A 14741-nucleotide genomic window follows, 5' to 3' on the forward strand; every position below is an offset into this window, starting at 1 on the left:
TTTTACTATAGACCAGAATGTCATCCAAGTACACCAGCAGCATCTGGAAAATCAGGTCATTCATCCCTGCTGTCATGAGTCGTTGGAAAGTAGCGGGAGCGGAACAGAGTCCGAATGGCATACGCTTGAACTCAAATAACCCAAATGGTGTAATGAAAGCAGTCTTTTGTCTGTCCTCCTCGTCCATTGCTATCTGATGATACCCTGAAGCAAGATCCAATGTGGAAAAGTAGTTCGCTCCCTTCAATGCATCCAAAGACTCGTCAATCCGTGGCAGTGGAAATGCATCACGTCTCGTCTTCGCATTCAGCTTGCGATAGTCCACACACATGCGCAATTCTCCGTTCTTCTTCCGCACTAAAACTATAGGCGAAGCAAAAGGGCTAGTACTGGGCTGTATAATGTCTTTCTCTAACAAGTCTTGAATGTGTTTTCTAACCTCTTCAAGTTGTGTTGGGGGAATGCGACGGTATGTCTGACTTACTGGAACATCGTCCAGCAAAGGGACTGTTCTTGCCCCTGTGTGTGGGCTGGTTTTCTTTCACTTTATTTACGATTCTTTTTGTTTCTGTGTGTCGTAATATATAGTCCGTAAACCGCCGTTTGTGCTGTTAAATCGTTTGTCAAGTAGTCACCTTTAACCAGTTCTTGTCCCTTTACCTGCTGATTCCCCTACTTCCCTTAACTTCCTCAATTAAGCCTGGTTGTTCTCTCAGTGCACAGAGAGATAGACTGTAAGAGCTCTGTCCTTCCCTTTAGTGACCTTTAACTTGTGAGCCCCTATAGTTTCCAACCTTGTTTGTTCTTTGTTCTGTCCCCAGTTATTTCATTACCGTACTTTCATTTCATTGTGTATGTTCGCGTGAATATCATTTCCTTTTGCGTGATTGTGGTACAAAGTCAGCGTGTCGTCAGTCCAGTTTTTACGTCATTATAAAACGTCACGTTTTTAGTCGTCATATTCGTTTCGCCCTCAGCGGCTTTTTTGTGTGTTTTTTCGACGCCAAATAGGGTATGTACGCGTTTACTTTAGTGTTGATTTCCTGTCTGTTTCTTTATAAAGATTTGCATGTACCTTTGCTCTTTATCTTTTCTTAGCACCTGTTTTTGTCTCTGTATCCTCTGGTATTCACTGTCTGTTGTTCTCTAATTCTGTCTCCTTCTTTCTCTGTTCAGTGTTTCTGTCTTTCTCATTTCTGCTTCGCTTTCTGGTTTTCTCTCCTTCTTGCTCCATTGTTCTCGTTTGTTTTATTGTTTGCTCTCTGTTTACGTTCCCTTTTTTGTGCAGTTTTCACCGGACGCAGATCAACGAAAGAAGGAAATAAAACAAGACCAAAAAAACCCATCTGTGTTCGCGTTGTCCCTATACTATAGTCAGAATTACCAAAGAAGCCGCACTTACAGTGAAAACCTATCGTCGGGGGACATCATCACCAAGATCGTCTATCGTATTAATACAGCAAGTCTCCGACTTAATCTGAAGAAGAAGAATTTCTAGCCAAGAAGATGTCTTTATCTGGTATCGAGATCGTGGACTTTGACGACCATAAATCCGCTTCCAGCAGGCATGGTGATCAAGACGCCAAGGAAAAGGAGCCTGCTGACATTGAGACTGAGGGTCAAGATAGTTATCCTTCTCACTTCAACCCAACTGGCGCCGAGGCTCACTATGGAGAAGAAGCCTCTAAACAAGTTCCCTACGTCTTGACAGAACGTCCCCAGCGCTCAGTGAAGCCTAACCCTCAGAATGTACAAGAGTATGGGCCATCCAGAAAGAATTCCTACATCAAGACATCTAGCGATCTCAGCGTTTTCCTCAACCTCGCCATGGAGGAACTCGATCGGAGCGTCTCTCCTAGTAGAGCAGATGAACTTCTCACAGAACTCAGAGATCGTCATCAAGACCTGATAGAGAGAATCCGAGCCTTGAGGGAGTTTCAGTTGGACTCAGAATACCAGTCATCACATGAAACTCTTGTCGAGCGCTGCAATACTATTGGTGATCAACTCATGTCTCTGCTCTCACCTTCCGATAGGTCAGGAGGCGAGGTCCAGGATTTTACTCAGCGCAGAGCACTGAGTGTACACAGCTTGAAGTCGACTTCATCTACAGGCTCGAAAAGGCTAATTTTGAAGTCAGACCTCGCTGCCATGAGAGTGCGTCAGCAAGCTAGGACCGAGTTGGAGCAGAGACAAAGAGCTGTATTAGAAATGCAGCGAAGAATAGAGGAAGAGGATGCTCAAAGGAAAGTACAGGAAGCCCAAGAGGAGGCTCAAAGGAAAGTACAGGAAGCAGAGAAAACGAGAAAACTGAACGAGATGAAAGACCGGCTGTCGAGACTTAAGACAGAAAATGAGCAAGTCATGATGAATGTGGAATTGGAAGCTATTCAAGCTGCCGCCGCTGTCCTTGATGAAGAGTATAAGGATGAAAATCACTCTTCACTGTCCGAGCTTCCAGCGCTGAATCGAGTGCATGACCTGTACCTTGGTCGCACTGGTGGAGGTCTGGTGCCAGGAGCTGACGTAGTCGCGGCTGATAGATCTTTTAATGCTACGTCTGACTCGCACCCCCAGGGTGACAAGTTCCAAGGCATCAGGCAAAACAGCAAGTCTCAAGACACACGTAAAGAGACCATGCTTACATCTCAGCAAAACCCATTTCCTGCAAGGAAGGAAAGCCCACAGCATTATAACGGCACGACGTATTATGGTGCGCCTCCTCCCTGGAACCAGGACCACGCTTATGACCAGCGTCTGTCCAACCAAGCTCTTCCCTTCGTGCCCGCATACGCAAACCCTAGCTCCGACCCGCATTCGGCAGAGTCGCAAACTCTGGTGAAGTCTCTAGCGGAGGCTCTCACAATATCGAGACTTCCTATTCCACGGCCTACTGTTTTCAAGGGAGATCCGCTGGCTTACCCAGCCTGGATTGCGGCATTTCAACACCTAGTCCGCAGCGACGCCGTGAGGCCTGAAGACAAGATGCTAATCCTGAGAGACCACGTAGAAGGCCCGGCGAAGGAGGCTGTGGGTGACCTGTATTACGAACTCAGCGAAACATCATACACGAGAGCCTTGGACATCTTGAAGGACCGCTTCGGTGAAGATTATACGATCTCGGAGTCCCTCAAGGAGAAGCTGGAGAGCTGGCCAGAGATAAAGTCAAATGACTGTACCGCACTGACCAGCTTCACCGACTACTTGCGTCAATGTCAAGCGATGTCCAAGAAGATTCGAGGTCTGAGCATTCTCGATGACCCGTCGTACATCAACAGGCTGGTTCAGAAGATGCCTCGTCCGCTCATGCACACCTGGTCACGGAAAGTGGAAGCCATGAAGAGAGAAACCCGCTTGTACCCTAGTTTCCAATACTTCGTCGACTTTCTTCACTTTGAAAGTAGCGCCCTCAAGCACGTGCCCTTGCTGGGGCCTAAGAAGCCAGTGATGCAGGACCCCGCAGCGGACAAAGCAGGCAGATCGGTCGGCAGTTTCAGCACCAACCTACACTCCCAAGAAGAAGGTCAATGCGAGGCAGCTGCTGCTGAAGAGAAGTCAAACTCGAACGACTCTGCAAGTCAAGGTCAATTTAGAAAGCCGACTTGCCTATTCTGCAAGGAGATGCACTTCCTATCTCAGTGCCAGAAATTCGCCTCAATCCCCTACAGGGAAAGAAAGGAGACTGCAATGAAGGAGCGCCTGTGCTTCAGGTGTCTCCGTTCCACCCACCGTGCACGAGACTGCAAGTTGACCGTTACTTGCCAAAAATGCAAAGGAAAACATGTCACCGGGATGCACGACCCTGATTATAACCCTAATTCTAAAGAGAACAACCATGCGGAACAAGCCCAGAGAGCAAGTGCGTATTGCACTGTAGGTCAAGAACGGGTGGAGACAGATGTCGACGCACCGAGGTGCCTGAAAACTGAAAATTCTGACGAGCAACACGTCGCAGGAAGATTCTACTCCCTGTATATTCCTGTCTACGTCTCCGCAAGGTCCCATCCCGAGAAGGAAGAACTAGTATACGCCATGCTAGACACCATGAGCGACACGTCCTTTGTCCTTGACACAGTAGCTGAAAGGCTTGACCTTGATAAACGAGATGCTGTCCTCACCCTCTCGACACTCACGACGTCCAAAGAAACCGTACGGTGTCACGCCCTTTCAGACCTGAGAGTAAGAGCATACAACGCCCAAGACTTCATTGACGTCCCGACAGCATACTCTCAAGAAGAACTCTGTGTGGACAAAAGACACGTTCCCACTTGTGAAGTCGTGAAAAACATTCCTCATCTGAGCCATCTGAGTGAGCAGTTCCCGCCCTTCCTTGACGTTCCCATAGGTCTCTTGTTGGGAGTGAACGTTTCAGAAGCGCTGCGCCCCCTACAGATTGAGTACGGTGACCCAGGTTTGCCATACGCCCAGAGAACGCGACTTGGATGGGGCATACTTGGGCAGATGCCCGCCAACTACAACAAGGAACCTGACCATGCCGCTCAAGTGTTTCGCATCAAACAGGAAAAGACAGCAGGAAGCTCACTGCACAATGGGTCGATCGGGTTTCGCACAAAGGAAGCCACAAATGAACAACTGATCAAGATGATGGAACAAGACTTTGCTTGCCCTAACGAACAGCCATTATCACAAGAAGACCATCGATTCATAAAGATCCTGACTGAGAACACCAAGGTCAATGATGAGGGACATTATGAGCTGCCTCTCCCTTTCAAGCAAGACGACCCAAAACTGCCAAACAACCGCCATGTCGCGCTACGCCGACTCATGAACCTTAAACGAAGGTTTCAGAAAGATGACCATCACTTTCTTTTGTACAAAAACTTTGTTCAAGATATGGTCAAGCAGGGCGATGCTGAGATTATCCCCAACGACGAGCTACAGACAGACTCCTGCTGGTACATTCCGCACCATGGGGTTTACAACCCTAACAAACCAGGCAAAGTGAGGGTGGTGTTTGACTGCGCCGCTCAATGTCAAGGAACAAATATCAACGACCACCTTCTGACAGGCCCTGACTTGTTGAATTCACTCATCGGAGTTCTCTGCCGGTTCAGACTGAAACCCGTGGCAGTGACATGCGACGTTGAACGCATGTTTCACCAGTTCCATGTTACTCCAAGACACCGAGACTACCTACGATTCTTGTGGTGGCCTGACAATGACCTAAACCAAGAGCCAAAGGATTACAGGATGAGAGTACACCTGTTTGGAGCGGCATCGTCACCAGGCTGCGCAAATTTTGCCCTGAGGCGGCTGGCTCAGGACAACTCCCATCTCAACCCACAGGCTGCAGAGTTCATCCAGAGAGACTTCTACGTTGATGACGGCCTCCACTCAAACGACAACGTTTCAGATGCCGTTGATGTCCTTGAAGGCGCACGTCAAATCTGCAAGGAAGGAAGTCTGAGGCTGCACAAAATAGCCTCAAACGAACCCAAGGTGCTGACGAGTTTCCCCCCTTCAGAAGTTGTTCAAACTGTTCAGGTGAGCAAGGACCTGAAAACAGAAGGCTCAGCGGAAAGAGCTCTGGGAGTGAGATGGACTCTTGCGACAGACTCTTTGAACTTTCTCAACAAACCAAACAACCAACCATCGACAAAGAGGGGCGTACTTTCTACGGTCGCCTCCATATTCGATCCCCTCGGACTGATCTCACCCGTGGTGCTCAGGGGAAGAATGATTCTGCAAGAGGCCTGCAAGAGTGGTCTTGATTGGGATCAAGCACTTCCTGTCGAGCTGGCAGTAAAGTGGAGTGAGTGGCTACGAGACGTCACTGCCCTTTCAACGATATCCATCCCACGCTACTACTTCCCTGAGTCAGTCTTGCCATGGCGCCTGGTAGAGTTTCACCACTTTGCAGATGCCTCCACTGTCGGTTATGGAGAGTGCTCCTACCTCAGGATTGTTGACAAACAAGGAAGACCTCACTGCGCTGTCGTCATGGCCAAATCTAAGGTGGCTCCCGTCCGTTCTGTCACTGTGCCACGTCTTGAACTTCAGGCTGCTGTCCTCTCAGTGAAGATCGCTCGCTTTCTGCAAAGGGAGTTTGCACATCTCCATGCTCTACATCACTTTTGGTCTGATTCGAGAGTCGTACTTGGCTACCTGTACAATGAAAGCAAGAGATTCCACACGTTTGTGGCCAATCGCATCCAGCAAATCCTGGAGTTCAGCAAGCCCCAACAATGGCATCATGTGGCATCGAAGGAAAACCCTGCTGATCACGCTTCCAGAGGCTTGAGCGTGGCTGAATTGAAGAACTCGAACTGGCATTCAGGACCTGAATTTCTCAAGCGTGAACCAGTGGCATATGAGGTGCCAGACGTTACAGTCGCTGATGATGACACTGAAGTCAAAGCGTACCAAACAAAGGTCAAGGTTGAGAAACACAACGACTGCGAAGAAATCGTCAGGAGATTTTCATCACTGAACAGACTGATCCGGGTTGTCACACGTCTGTTGTCATGGGCCAAACGAGCTCGGCAAAGAAGAATGACAAGAGCAGCTGCCACGCCCTTGTCGTTAACGTCACAAGATTTGGCCTTCCAGCAAATCGTCATCAGCATCCAAGAGCAGCACTACCCCTCAGGTCAAAGAATGACTCATCCGGAGCTGCGTCGGCTTGACGCCTTTACGGATCACAAGGGTGTTTTGAGAGTGGGTGGACGAATCGATCACTCTTCAGACACGTACGAAGTAAAGCACCCCATCATCCTCCCCAAGGACAGTCACATGTCACTGCTGCTGGCTAGACACCATCACACCAAGGTTGCACATATGGGAAGAACAACCACTATGAGCTCTCTTTTGTCCAGTGGTATCTGGATATGTAGCGCCAGAAAGGTCGTTTCATCAGTCATACATCGGTGCATTCACTGCGCCCGATTAAGAGGAAGACCAAGCTCTCAGAAAATGGCCAATCTTCCCAGTGACAGAGTCGAAGCCGCCCCGCCCTTCACAAACACTGGTCTTGACTGTTTCGGCCCTTTCGAAGTCAAGGACGGAAGAAGGAATGTGAAGAGATACGGCCTTATATTGACATGCCTCGCCTCCAGAGCCGTCCACTTAGAAACACTGGAAGACCTCTCCACTGACGCCTTCATATGTGGGCTCCGAAGATTCATTGCCATACGCGGTAATGTGAAGCTGATACGCTGTGACAGGGGCACTAATTTCATTGGTGCTGACAGAGAGCTACGCCAAGCCTTCAAGGAGATGGACAAGATGAAAGTTGACGAGGCCATGCTACAGAGGGGATGCGTGTTCGCCTTCAACCCTCCATCCGCCAGTCATTTCGGTGGAGTGTGGGAGAGGCTCATTCGTACTGTTCGTCAAGTCCTCGCGGGCTTGCTGTGTGAACACTCTGAAAAGCTGTCGACTGTGACGCTCGCCACTCTTCTACACGAGGTCGCCGCCATCATCAACAACCGGCCCTTGTGTACACAGGATCTGGAAGATCCCACCTCCCTCGACCCTTTGACCCCCAATCACCTTCTGACACTCAAACCCGAGCCCGTGTTTCCCCCTCCTGGCGAGTTCAAGAGACAGGATCTGTACTCCAGAAAACGATGGCGTCGTGTGCAGTACCTCGCTGAACAGTTTTGGGCTCGTTGGAGAGGAGAGTACATTGCGTCTCTGCAGAGGCGCCGTAAGTGGTTCCACCAGAAGGATGTCCCGAAGGAAGACGACGTCGTTCTGCTGATGGACGAAGGGACCCCACGCGGCTCCTGGAAGCTCGCCAGAGTGAAGAAGGTCTATCCAGGTCATGACGGGCTGGTTCGCTCGGTCCAAATCCAGCTGGGTGTGACTAGCAAGGACCGCAAGGGAAACCTGGTTGTCCACCATACGTCGCTCGACAGGCCTATTCACAAACTGATACCGTTGTCTGTGTGCGACAAGTGACACTTCGTTGATTGCTGAACACTGTTGACTGTAAAGAGACAAAATGAAGCCTAAGAAGTGCTTTGAGACTGAGTATCCTTTTTCTTCGGGTTTGATTCACGTGTTTCATAATTACAGCTATAACAGTATTTTGAGTCTGCCCTTTGAGTCGTTACCAGGGTCTAAATATTGATCGTTTCCTAAATCATAGGAATATTTTAATGAGGTGAAGGTCTGTAGCAACTTTTAGACGAAGTTGACCAGTTAATTGTATCGTAAGGTAACCAAGCATCATATAGTTATGATGTAATTGGTTTTGAACGTAAATATTGTGAGGAATTTTGGGTCGCGCTAAAACAAATTTGGCGTGGTATTTGATGTATCGTAAGGTAACCAAGCATCATAGTTATGATGTAATTGGTTTTGAACGTAAATATTGTGAGGAATTTTTGGTCGCGCTAAAACAAATTTGGCGTGGTGTTTGAAGTATCGTAAGGTAACCAAGCATCATAGTTATGATGTAATTGGTTTTGAACGTAAAGATTGTGAGGATTTTTTGGTCGCGCTAAAACAAATTTGGCGTAGTATTTGAACTGATTTTAAGTTTCGTTCTGGCGTTTTTGAGTTAACCCTGTTAACCCCTTTTTTGGTTGACTCTGATGTGTCAAGGCCGGGGGTGTTCTTGCCCCTGTGTGTGGGCTGGTTTTCTTTCACTTTATTTACGATTCTTTTTGTTTCTGTGTGTCGTAATATATAGTCCGTAAACCGCCGTTTGTGCTGTTAAATCGTTTGTCAAGTAGTCACCTTTAACCAGTTCTTGTCCCTTTACCTGCTGATTCCCCTACTTCCCTTAACTTCCTCAATTAAGCCTGGTTGTTCTCTCAGTGCACAGAGAGATAGACTGTAAGAGCTCTGTCCTTCCCTTTAGTGACTTAACTTGTGAGCCCCTATAGTTTCCACCCTTGTTTGTTCTTTGTTCTGTCCCCAGTTATTTCATTACCGTACTTTCATTTCATTGTGTATGTTCGCGTGAATATCATTTCCTTTTGCGTGATTGTGGTACAAAGTCAGCGTGTCGTCAGTCCAGTTTTTACGTCATTATAAAACGTCACGTTTTTAGTCGTCATATTCGTTTCGCCCTCAGCGGCTTTTTTGTGTGTTTTTTCGACGCCAAATAGGGTATGTACGCGTTTACTTTAGTGTTGATTTCCTGTCTGTTTCTTTATAAAGATTTGCATGTACCTTTGCTCTTTATCTTTTCTTAGCACCTGTTTTTGTCTCTGTATCCTCTGGTATTCACTGTCTGTTGTTCTCTAATTCTGTCTCCTTCTTTCTCTGTTCAGTGTTTCTGTCTTTCTCATTTCTGCTTCGCTTTCTGGTTTTCTCTCCTTCTTGCTCCATTGTTCTCGTTTGTTTTATTGTTTGCTCTCTGTTTACGTTCCCTTTTTTGTGCAGTTTTCACCGGACGCAGATCAACGAAAGAAGGAAATAAAACAAGACCAAAAAAACCCATCTGTGTTCGCGTTGTCCCTATACTATAGTCAGAATTACCAAAGAAGCCGCACTTACAGGGACTTTGTGCTTAATTAAGTCAGAATAACCTACATCCAGATCATCTTTGACCCATGTTTCTGGAAACTCGCAATACAAATCATGCAACTGTTTGCGTTCCTCTTCATTACTTGCTGCGCCCAACAGACTCTCGGGAACCTTCAAGTCTGACACATCACTCTCTGCAGATATCGTATCACACGACACCACAACCTTCCCAGCAATCTCCTCTGCCTTCACCCCTGGCGAAACAACGCTATGAACTGCATGAACCGTGCCAACCGGAGTTCGCTCTGTCAAAAAGACATCTTCATCACTCAGATTAACGATCTGGACGTTCCACGGACCTTTTCCCTTTACCAGAGTCTGGGCTAGTAAACACTTCTCCCGGGTTGGGCCCTCTAATGCCTCTATGACGTACTCGCCCTGTTCTGTCACCTTCTTTCCATACCCTCCACTCAAACAAACAGTGGAAATTGAGCGAGCGGACATGTGTATGCCGCCCTTTGGCACCCTCACCAACCCCACACAAGCTGGAGTGTCTACCGTTATGTCTGCCACTCTAATATTCACAGGCCCATGATCTCTCACGTCACGGATGACGTTCATGCCGAGTATGACTCGCTCGCAACCCTCCGAATCAGAAACTTCCTTTTGAACAAGGATGACCCTTTCGGGAATAACTTGTTCCCCAACCTTAACGTCCAGTATAGTGTAGCCTATGTAGGGAACCTCCAACCCATTGGCTCCAACCAACCGTACAAGTGTAGTGTCTCTTACCAGTTCTTCGCTAAAATGTTTGTAAAAACAATGTTCACTGATAATCGTGACTTGTGAACCGGTATCCCACAACGTTTCCAACGTCACACCTCCCATTTCTACCACAACAACAGGTCGTTCGCCCACCATTCTAGAAAGAACTGAGCCCTTTTCATCCCCGTCCTGTGTACGGCTCTTTACACAGTCGGTTACTGGTTTAACCCTTTCCAAGTACATGATCTGATCACGTGGCCAGGCTTGCCACATTTCAGACAAATGGGTTTTCCATCAGATGTAAACTTATATTTGGGAGGTCGTCTTTCTGAAAGCCCGACCTTGAGTGCCTCAAGTTCCTGTTCTAACTCTTTTTGGCGACTCGCCATCTTCCTGACTTCTTCAAAACAATCTGAATTGTCATGAGTCGCGACTGTATTGGCTGTAGCGTTCTTTGGAACTGGAGTACGTATTTCTTCCCATTCTAATGCCAATTTCCTCAGTTCACTAAATGAGACCGACCCGTTCTGTATGTGCCTCCTCAAATCAAGGACCAGCGATCTGTCATGAATCCCTTCAACAAAATGATCCACAAGCAGGTCTTCAGAGGACACAGCGCGTCTCGATTCCTCTTGTTTGGCTTTCACCGCGTTAAAGCGTGTGAATAAATCATTGGCATACGCTCGGACCGTTTCTCGACTTCCCTGTCGCCTTTCAGCAAAACATGCCATAAGAGTTGGTAATGGGCGTTTGTCGCCGAATGCATCCACTAGGATTGCAAAAATGTCTTCGATACTGCTGTATGACTGACCACATGACTTCAGTTCAACCCTGGCTAGTCCCTCTACATGCTGAGTCACATAGCGAATCTGTTCTTCTCTCCCGAAATCCTTCACAGCACTGCTAATCTCTTCTATGAAATCCTTAACAGAGTACCTTCCATCTTCTCTGCTATCTCCGTAGAATTTCCTAACTTTGGGGGGTTTCGAAACAACAACTTTCGGGGCGGATCTTGCCTCTAAACTTTCCCTCATGCTACTCAACTCTGTAGCCATTCTCCGCAAATCCCCTGCTTCTCTTACAATCCTTCCCCTTCCCAGCCCCAACGGTGTCTGTGAAAAATCAGCGGCCGAAGTAAATTCCAAACCAGATTCATCCATGTTGGTATTTTAAAAGGTTGGTATTTTAAAAGGTTGGTATTTTAAAAGGTTGGTATTTATAACATTGACCTGTGTTGGTATTGCGTTTCTTCAACCAGAAGGTTATTCGAAACTTGTCAACACGTGTGTAATACAAGTTAAACCAAGCTCGATCTTACTGGCAACCAAGAAAAAACCCACACCACCCAGCATACATACAACACAACCAAAAGTGTTAGTAATCACATCACATCACCATGTAGCATATCAAACATACAACTACACATGTCAGTCATAATATCAAATCAACATAATCAACCACACTCTTCCAGGGCTGGTCCACTCCCCAACTCTGTCTCTTTGCACGGTGTGCAAACAGTCTTTCACAAACGTCCGAAGAAATGTTAATCGTTGAAGTCCTTCTGTGGACTAACAGAGTAAAAAGAAATGTTAATCACTGTAATCCTTTCTTCCCCGGATTAACAAACTAAATGGCAATGTTGACAACAAAGCCGCATCCGTCGACGTCACGCCCGGACTCCCTCCAACTTCTCACACGCCCGTCTCCTCAACACCAGCCCGCGTCCGGACTGCATGCCTGCCAACCTCTCCCTGTGCGACGGGGTCCCCTAACCTACACTAATCCTAGCCCTAACGGTAACACCCCCTACCCACCCTTGCTCCGCAGCGCCAAATGTAACCGTGCGCCAATCTACTTTCCTCTTTCGTACTGAACTCAAACACTAAAGCAGACGACACAAGTTATATTACCCAGGTTCTTTTATTCCATACGATGAAATGGGGAAAATGTGGGATAACGGGGGTTTATCTTCAAATACAACTTTCACTGTATAGGACTAAACAACTTAAAAAACAACAACAATATTCTCACTCTTCATTCTAAAGCTACATTCTTCCCCTAAAAATACCCTTTAAAACACACCAAATCCTTTCCCCAAACTACACTCTACTCTAAATCCTCACTCTCAACTTTAATCCAAAAAAAACCACAATGAGACTCTAATTTAAAACAAACGAAATCTAAAAAACAAACTAAAAAACAATTCTTTAAAAAAAACCAAATCTACAAAAACTCTAACAAAATCTGACCAAAATCTCTCCACTAAATCTAACTACTCTTCACTAACAAAACCTAGTCTATAAAAACAAATCTACGCCCCACTAAAAAAGAAAAGACCTAACTAAACCAAACAGACCTAACTAAAACCCCGTCGCACACTCGGCCATCCTGCAAACACAGAATGCACGCCGTAAGCATACGTAAACAAATCAACAATTTCAACTACCACAAGCTAACTCATTAAACAACAAAACACATCATTCCTACCAAATAACATGCCTACAATACATATACCGTTCTCTCAAACAACGGTCTTCTAAAGCATTCACACACAAAAATCTTCCCCACCATTCCAACTCACAAAACAATCTACTTAAACATTCAAATAAATCCTCCCCCCAAGCAGCATACTATTCTTTTCACCGCCTACCCATTTACAGAAAGAAAATTGTTTTAACCTACCAGCAAAAGAATCCTCACATTCCGGAAAGATTTCCGGCCGTGACAGACATGTCACTGACACAACGGCATTGAAAACACGCCGCACCAAATACACATCTTCTTCCCTCAAAGATTCCAAGCAAAAGCACAGTTTTAGCGTTCACATCCTGTGCACCGGTGTCACAAGATTAACCCATTCAACTCGAGGGGTGTCAGGCAGCCCCACTTTCTTTAGTTAGTGCCTAACGTCACCTTCAACTATTCAACTTTACATCGCGGCGGAGGGAAAAAAGGAGATGGAATAAAGCCACCTGTCAATTGTTTCTTGTTCACAAAAACATTAATCACAAAATTTACTCCAGAGGCTTGTACCAAAAAAAACAATCGTTTTACCTATGCAAATTTTAGAATCGGCTATTCCGCGAGACCAATTCAATAGAAATGAAACTCAGTCTCGGAAACCTTAATGAATCCCCGATAGTATAGAGGTACCACGAGTTCACACGGATGCACCAGAGTGCATGTGTACCGTAACTGTCGTTCCCAAGCTCACACTAGTGATTTTGATAATGGTGTTTCCATGCTTGATCAGTGTTTCTGGATATTTTAGAAAAGAAAGATGATGCAGCTTTCATCATGTGTGGAGACTGTAATGCCAGAACCGGTTCTAACGTCGCTCCTTTCTACGACTTAGAGTCAGACTGCGGTGTGAATGTAGATGGTGATCTTTGGTCCATAAGCAGCAGCGTGATTGATTATTTTATTGTGTCCTGTTCTTTGGCTTATTTGGTTGACAACAGGTGTGTTCTTGGCCGAATTGATTCTAATCACATGCCTGTTTCCTGTTTTATAAAACACGCATTACAGCCAGATAAAATGCAAAACATAGATAGGTGCTCCTTTGTGTATAAAATGAAATGGTCCGAAGAAAACCAGACCAGTTTTAAGAATAAGCTGTATCAGCCTGAAAATCTTGCTGTGATTGAAAAAGCCTCCAATTTGATTGAAGCAGTTAGTACATTTAGATATGTGCTTAATTCAGTCGCTGATTGCCTCTTCGTCAGGCACAAGCCCCAGAAAGGTACTAACACTGGTAGAAAGCTGTTTTAATGATTCCCTTCTTTTTTTTAACGTAAAACAGTTTTCAAGAAAAAATGCATTGAGGGGCGATATTACAAGAATGTGTTCAGTGCAAACAATGTTGCACATGTAAACGAAAGTGAAGAGCCTCACGTACCTGTCAGAGTGAGTCACACGAAGGAGAAACCAGTCCTGAAAATGAAACTTTGAATTCTGACGTAACTTATCAAGAGGTTTGAAAGTCAATAAAGCAGCTGGACCTGATGGTGTCATACCAGAAGTCTATGCACATGCTCATACGATTCCTTTTTTGGTCCATCTGTTTAATGCTATTTTTTCCTCTGGAGTTTACCCTGAAGCGTGGACTGAAGCCATAATCCACCCCTTACATAAAAAAGGCGATTTACGTAAACCCTGCCAGGCAAATCCAAAAACAAAGAGACTGCCAACGTTCCAAAATTCAGAATCAAACAAGTCGCGTAAGGCGAAAATACATTTAGTCAAGTAGCTGTGGAACTCACAGAATGAAACTGAACGCAATGCAATTTTTCAGCAAGACCGTATGCTCGTAGCATCGTCAGTCCACCGGTCGTGGCAAAGGCAGTGAAATTGACAAGAAGAGCGGGGTAGTAGTTGCGCTGAGAAGGATAGCACGCTTTTCTGTACCTCTCTTCGTTTTAACTTTCTGAGCGTGTTTTTAATCCAAACATATCATATCTATATGTTTTTGGAATCAGGAACCGACAAGGAAATTCAATAAGATGAAAGTGTTTTAAAATTGATTTCGACAATTT

The 14741-nt window shown here is 46.0% G+C and overlaps 1 protein-coding gene and 1 long non-coding RNA gene across 2 annotated transcripts; one reads left to right on the forward strand and one right to left on the reverse strand.

The window, feature by feature from the left end:
• Nucleotides 1-1506: 1506 nt before the first annotated feature.
• LOC138974863 (uncharacterized) lies at nt 1507-7923 on the forward strand. Its single transcript, XM_070347589.1, has one exon. The coding sequence runs from the start codon at nt 1507-1509 to the stop codon at nt 7921-7923; it is 6417 nt and encodes a 2138-aa protein (XP_070203690.1).
• Nucleotides 7924-12444: 4521 nt separating this feature from the next.
• LOC138974314 (uncharacterized) lies at nt 12445-12927 on the reverse strand. Its single transcript, XR_011458397.1, has 2 exons — nt 12574-12927; nt 12445-12543 (listed from the first exon to the last, which is right to left on the reverse strand). It is a non-coding gene; the product is annotated as an uncharacterized lncRNA (long non-coding RNA).
• Between the last annotated feature and the right edge of the window lie 1814 nt (nt 12928-14741).

The sequence above is a fragment of the Littorina saxatilis genome, linkage group LG8 (assembly GCF_037325665.1).
Source record: "Littorina saxatilis isolate snail1 linkage group LG8, US_GU_Lsax_2.0, whole genome shotgun sequence".
Taxonomy (NCBI): Eukaryota; Metazoa; Mollusca; class Gastropoda; order Littorinimorpha; family Littorinidae; genus Littorina; species Littorina saxatilis.

Bases quoted from the DNA above. Each gene is read 5' to 3' on its own strand.
- LOC138974863 (XM_070347589.1), top strand. From the start codon at position 1,507: ATGTCTTTATCTGGTATCGAGATCGTGGACTTTGACGACCATAAATCC.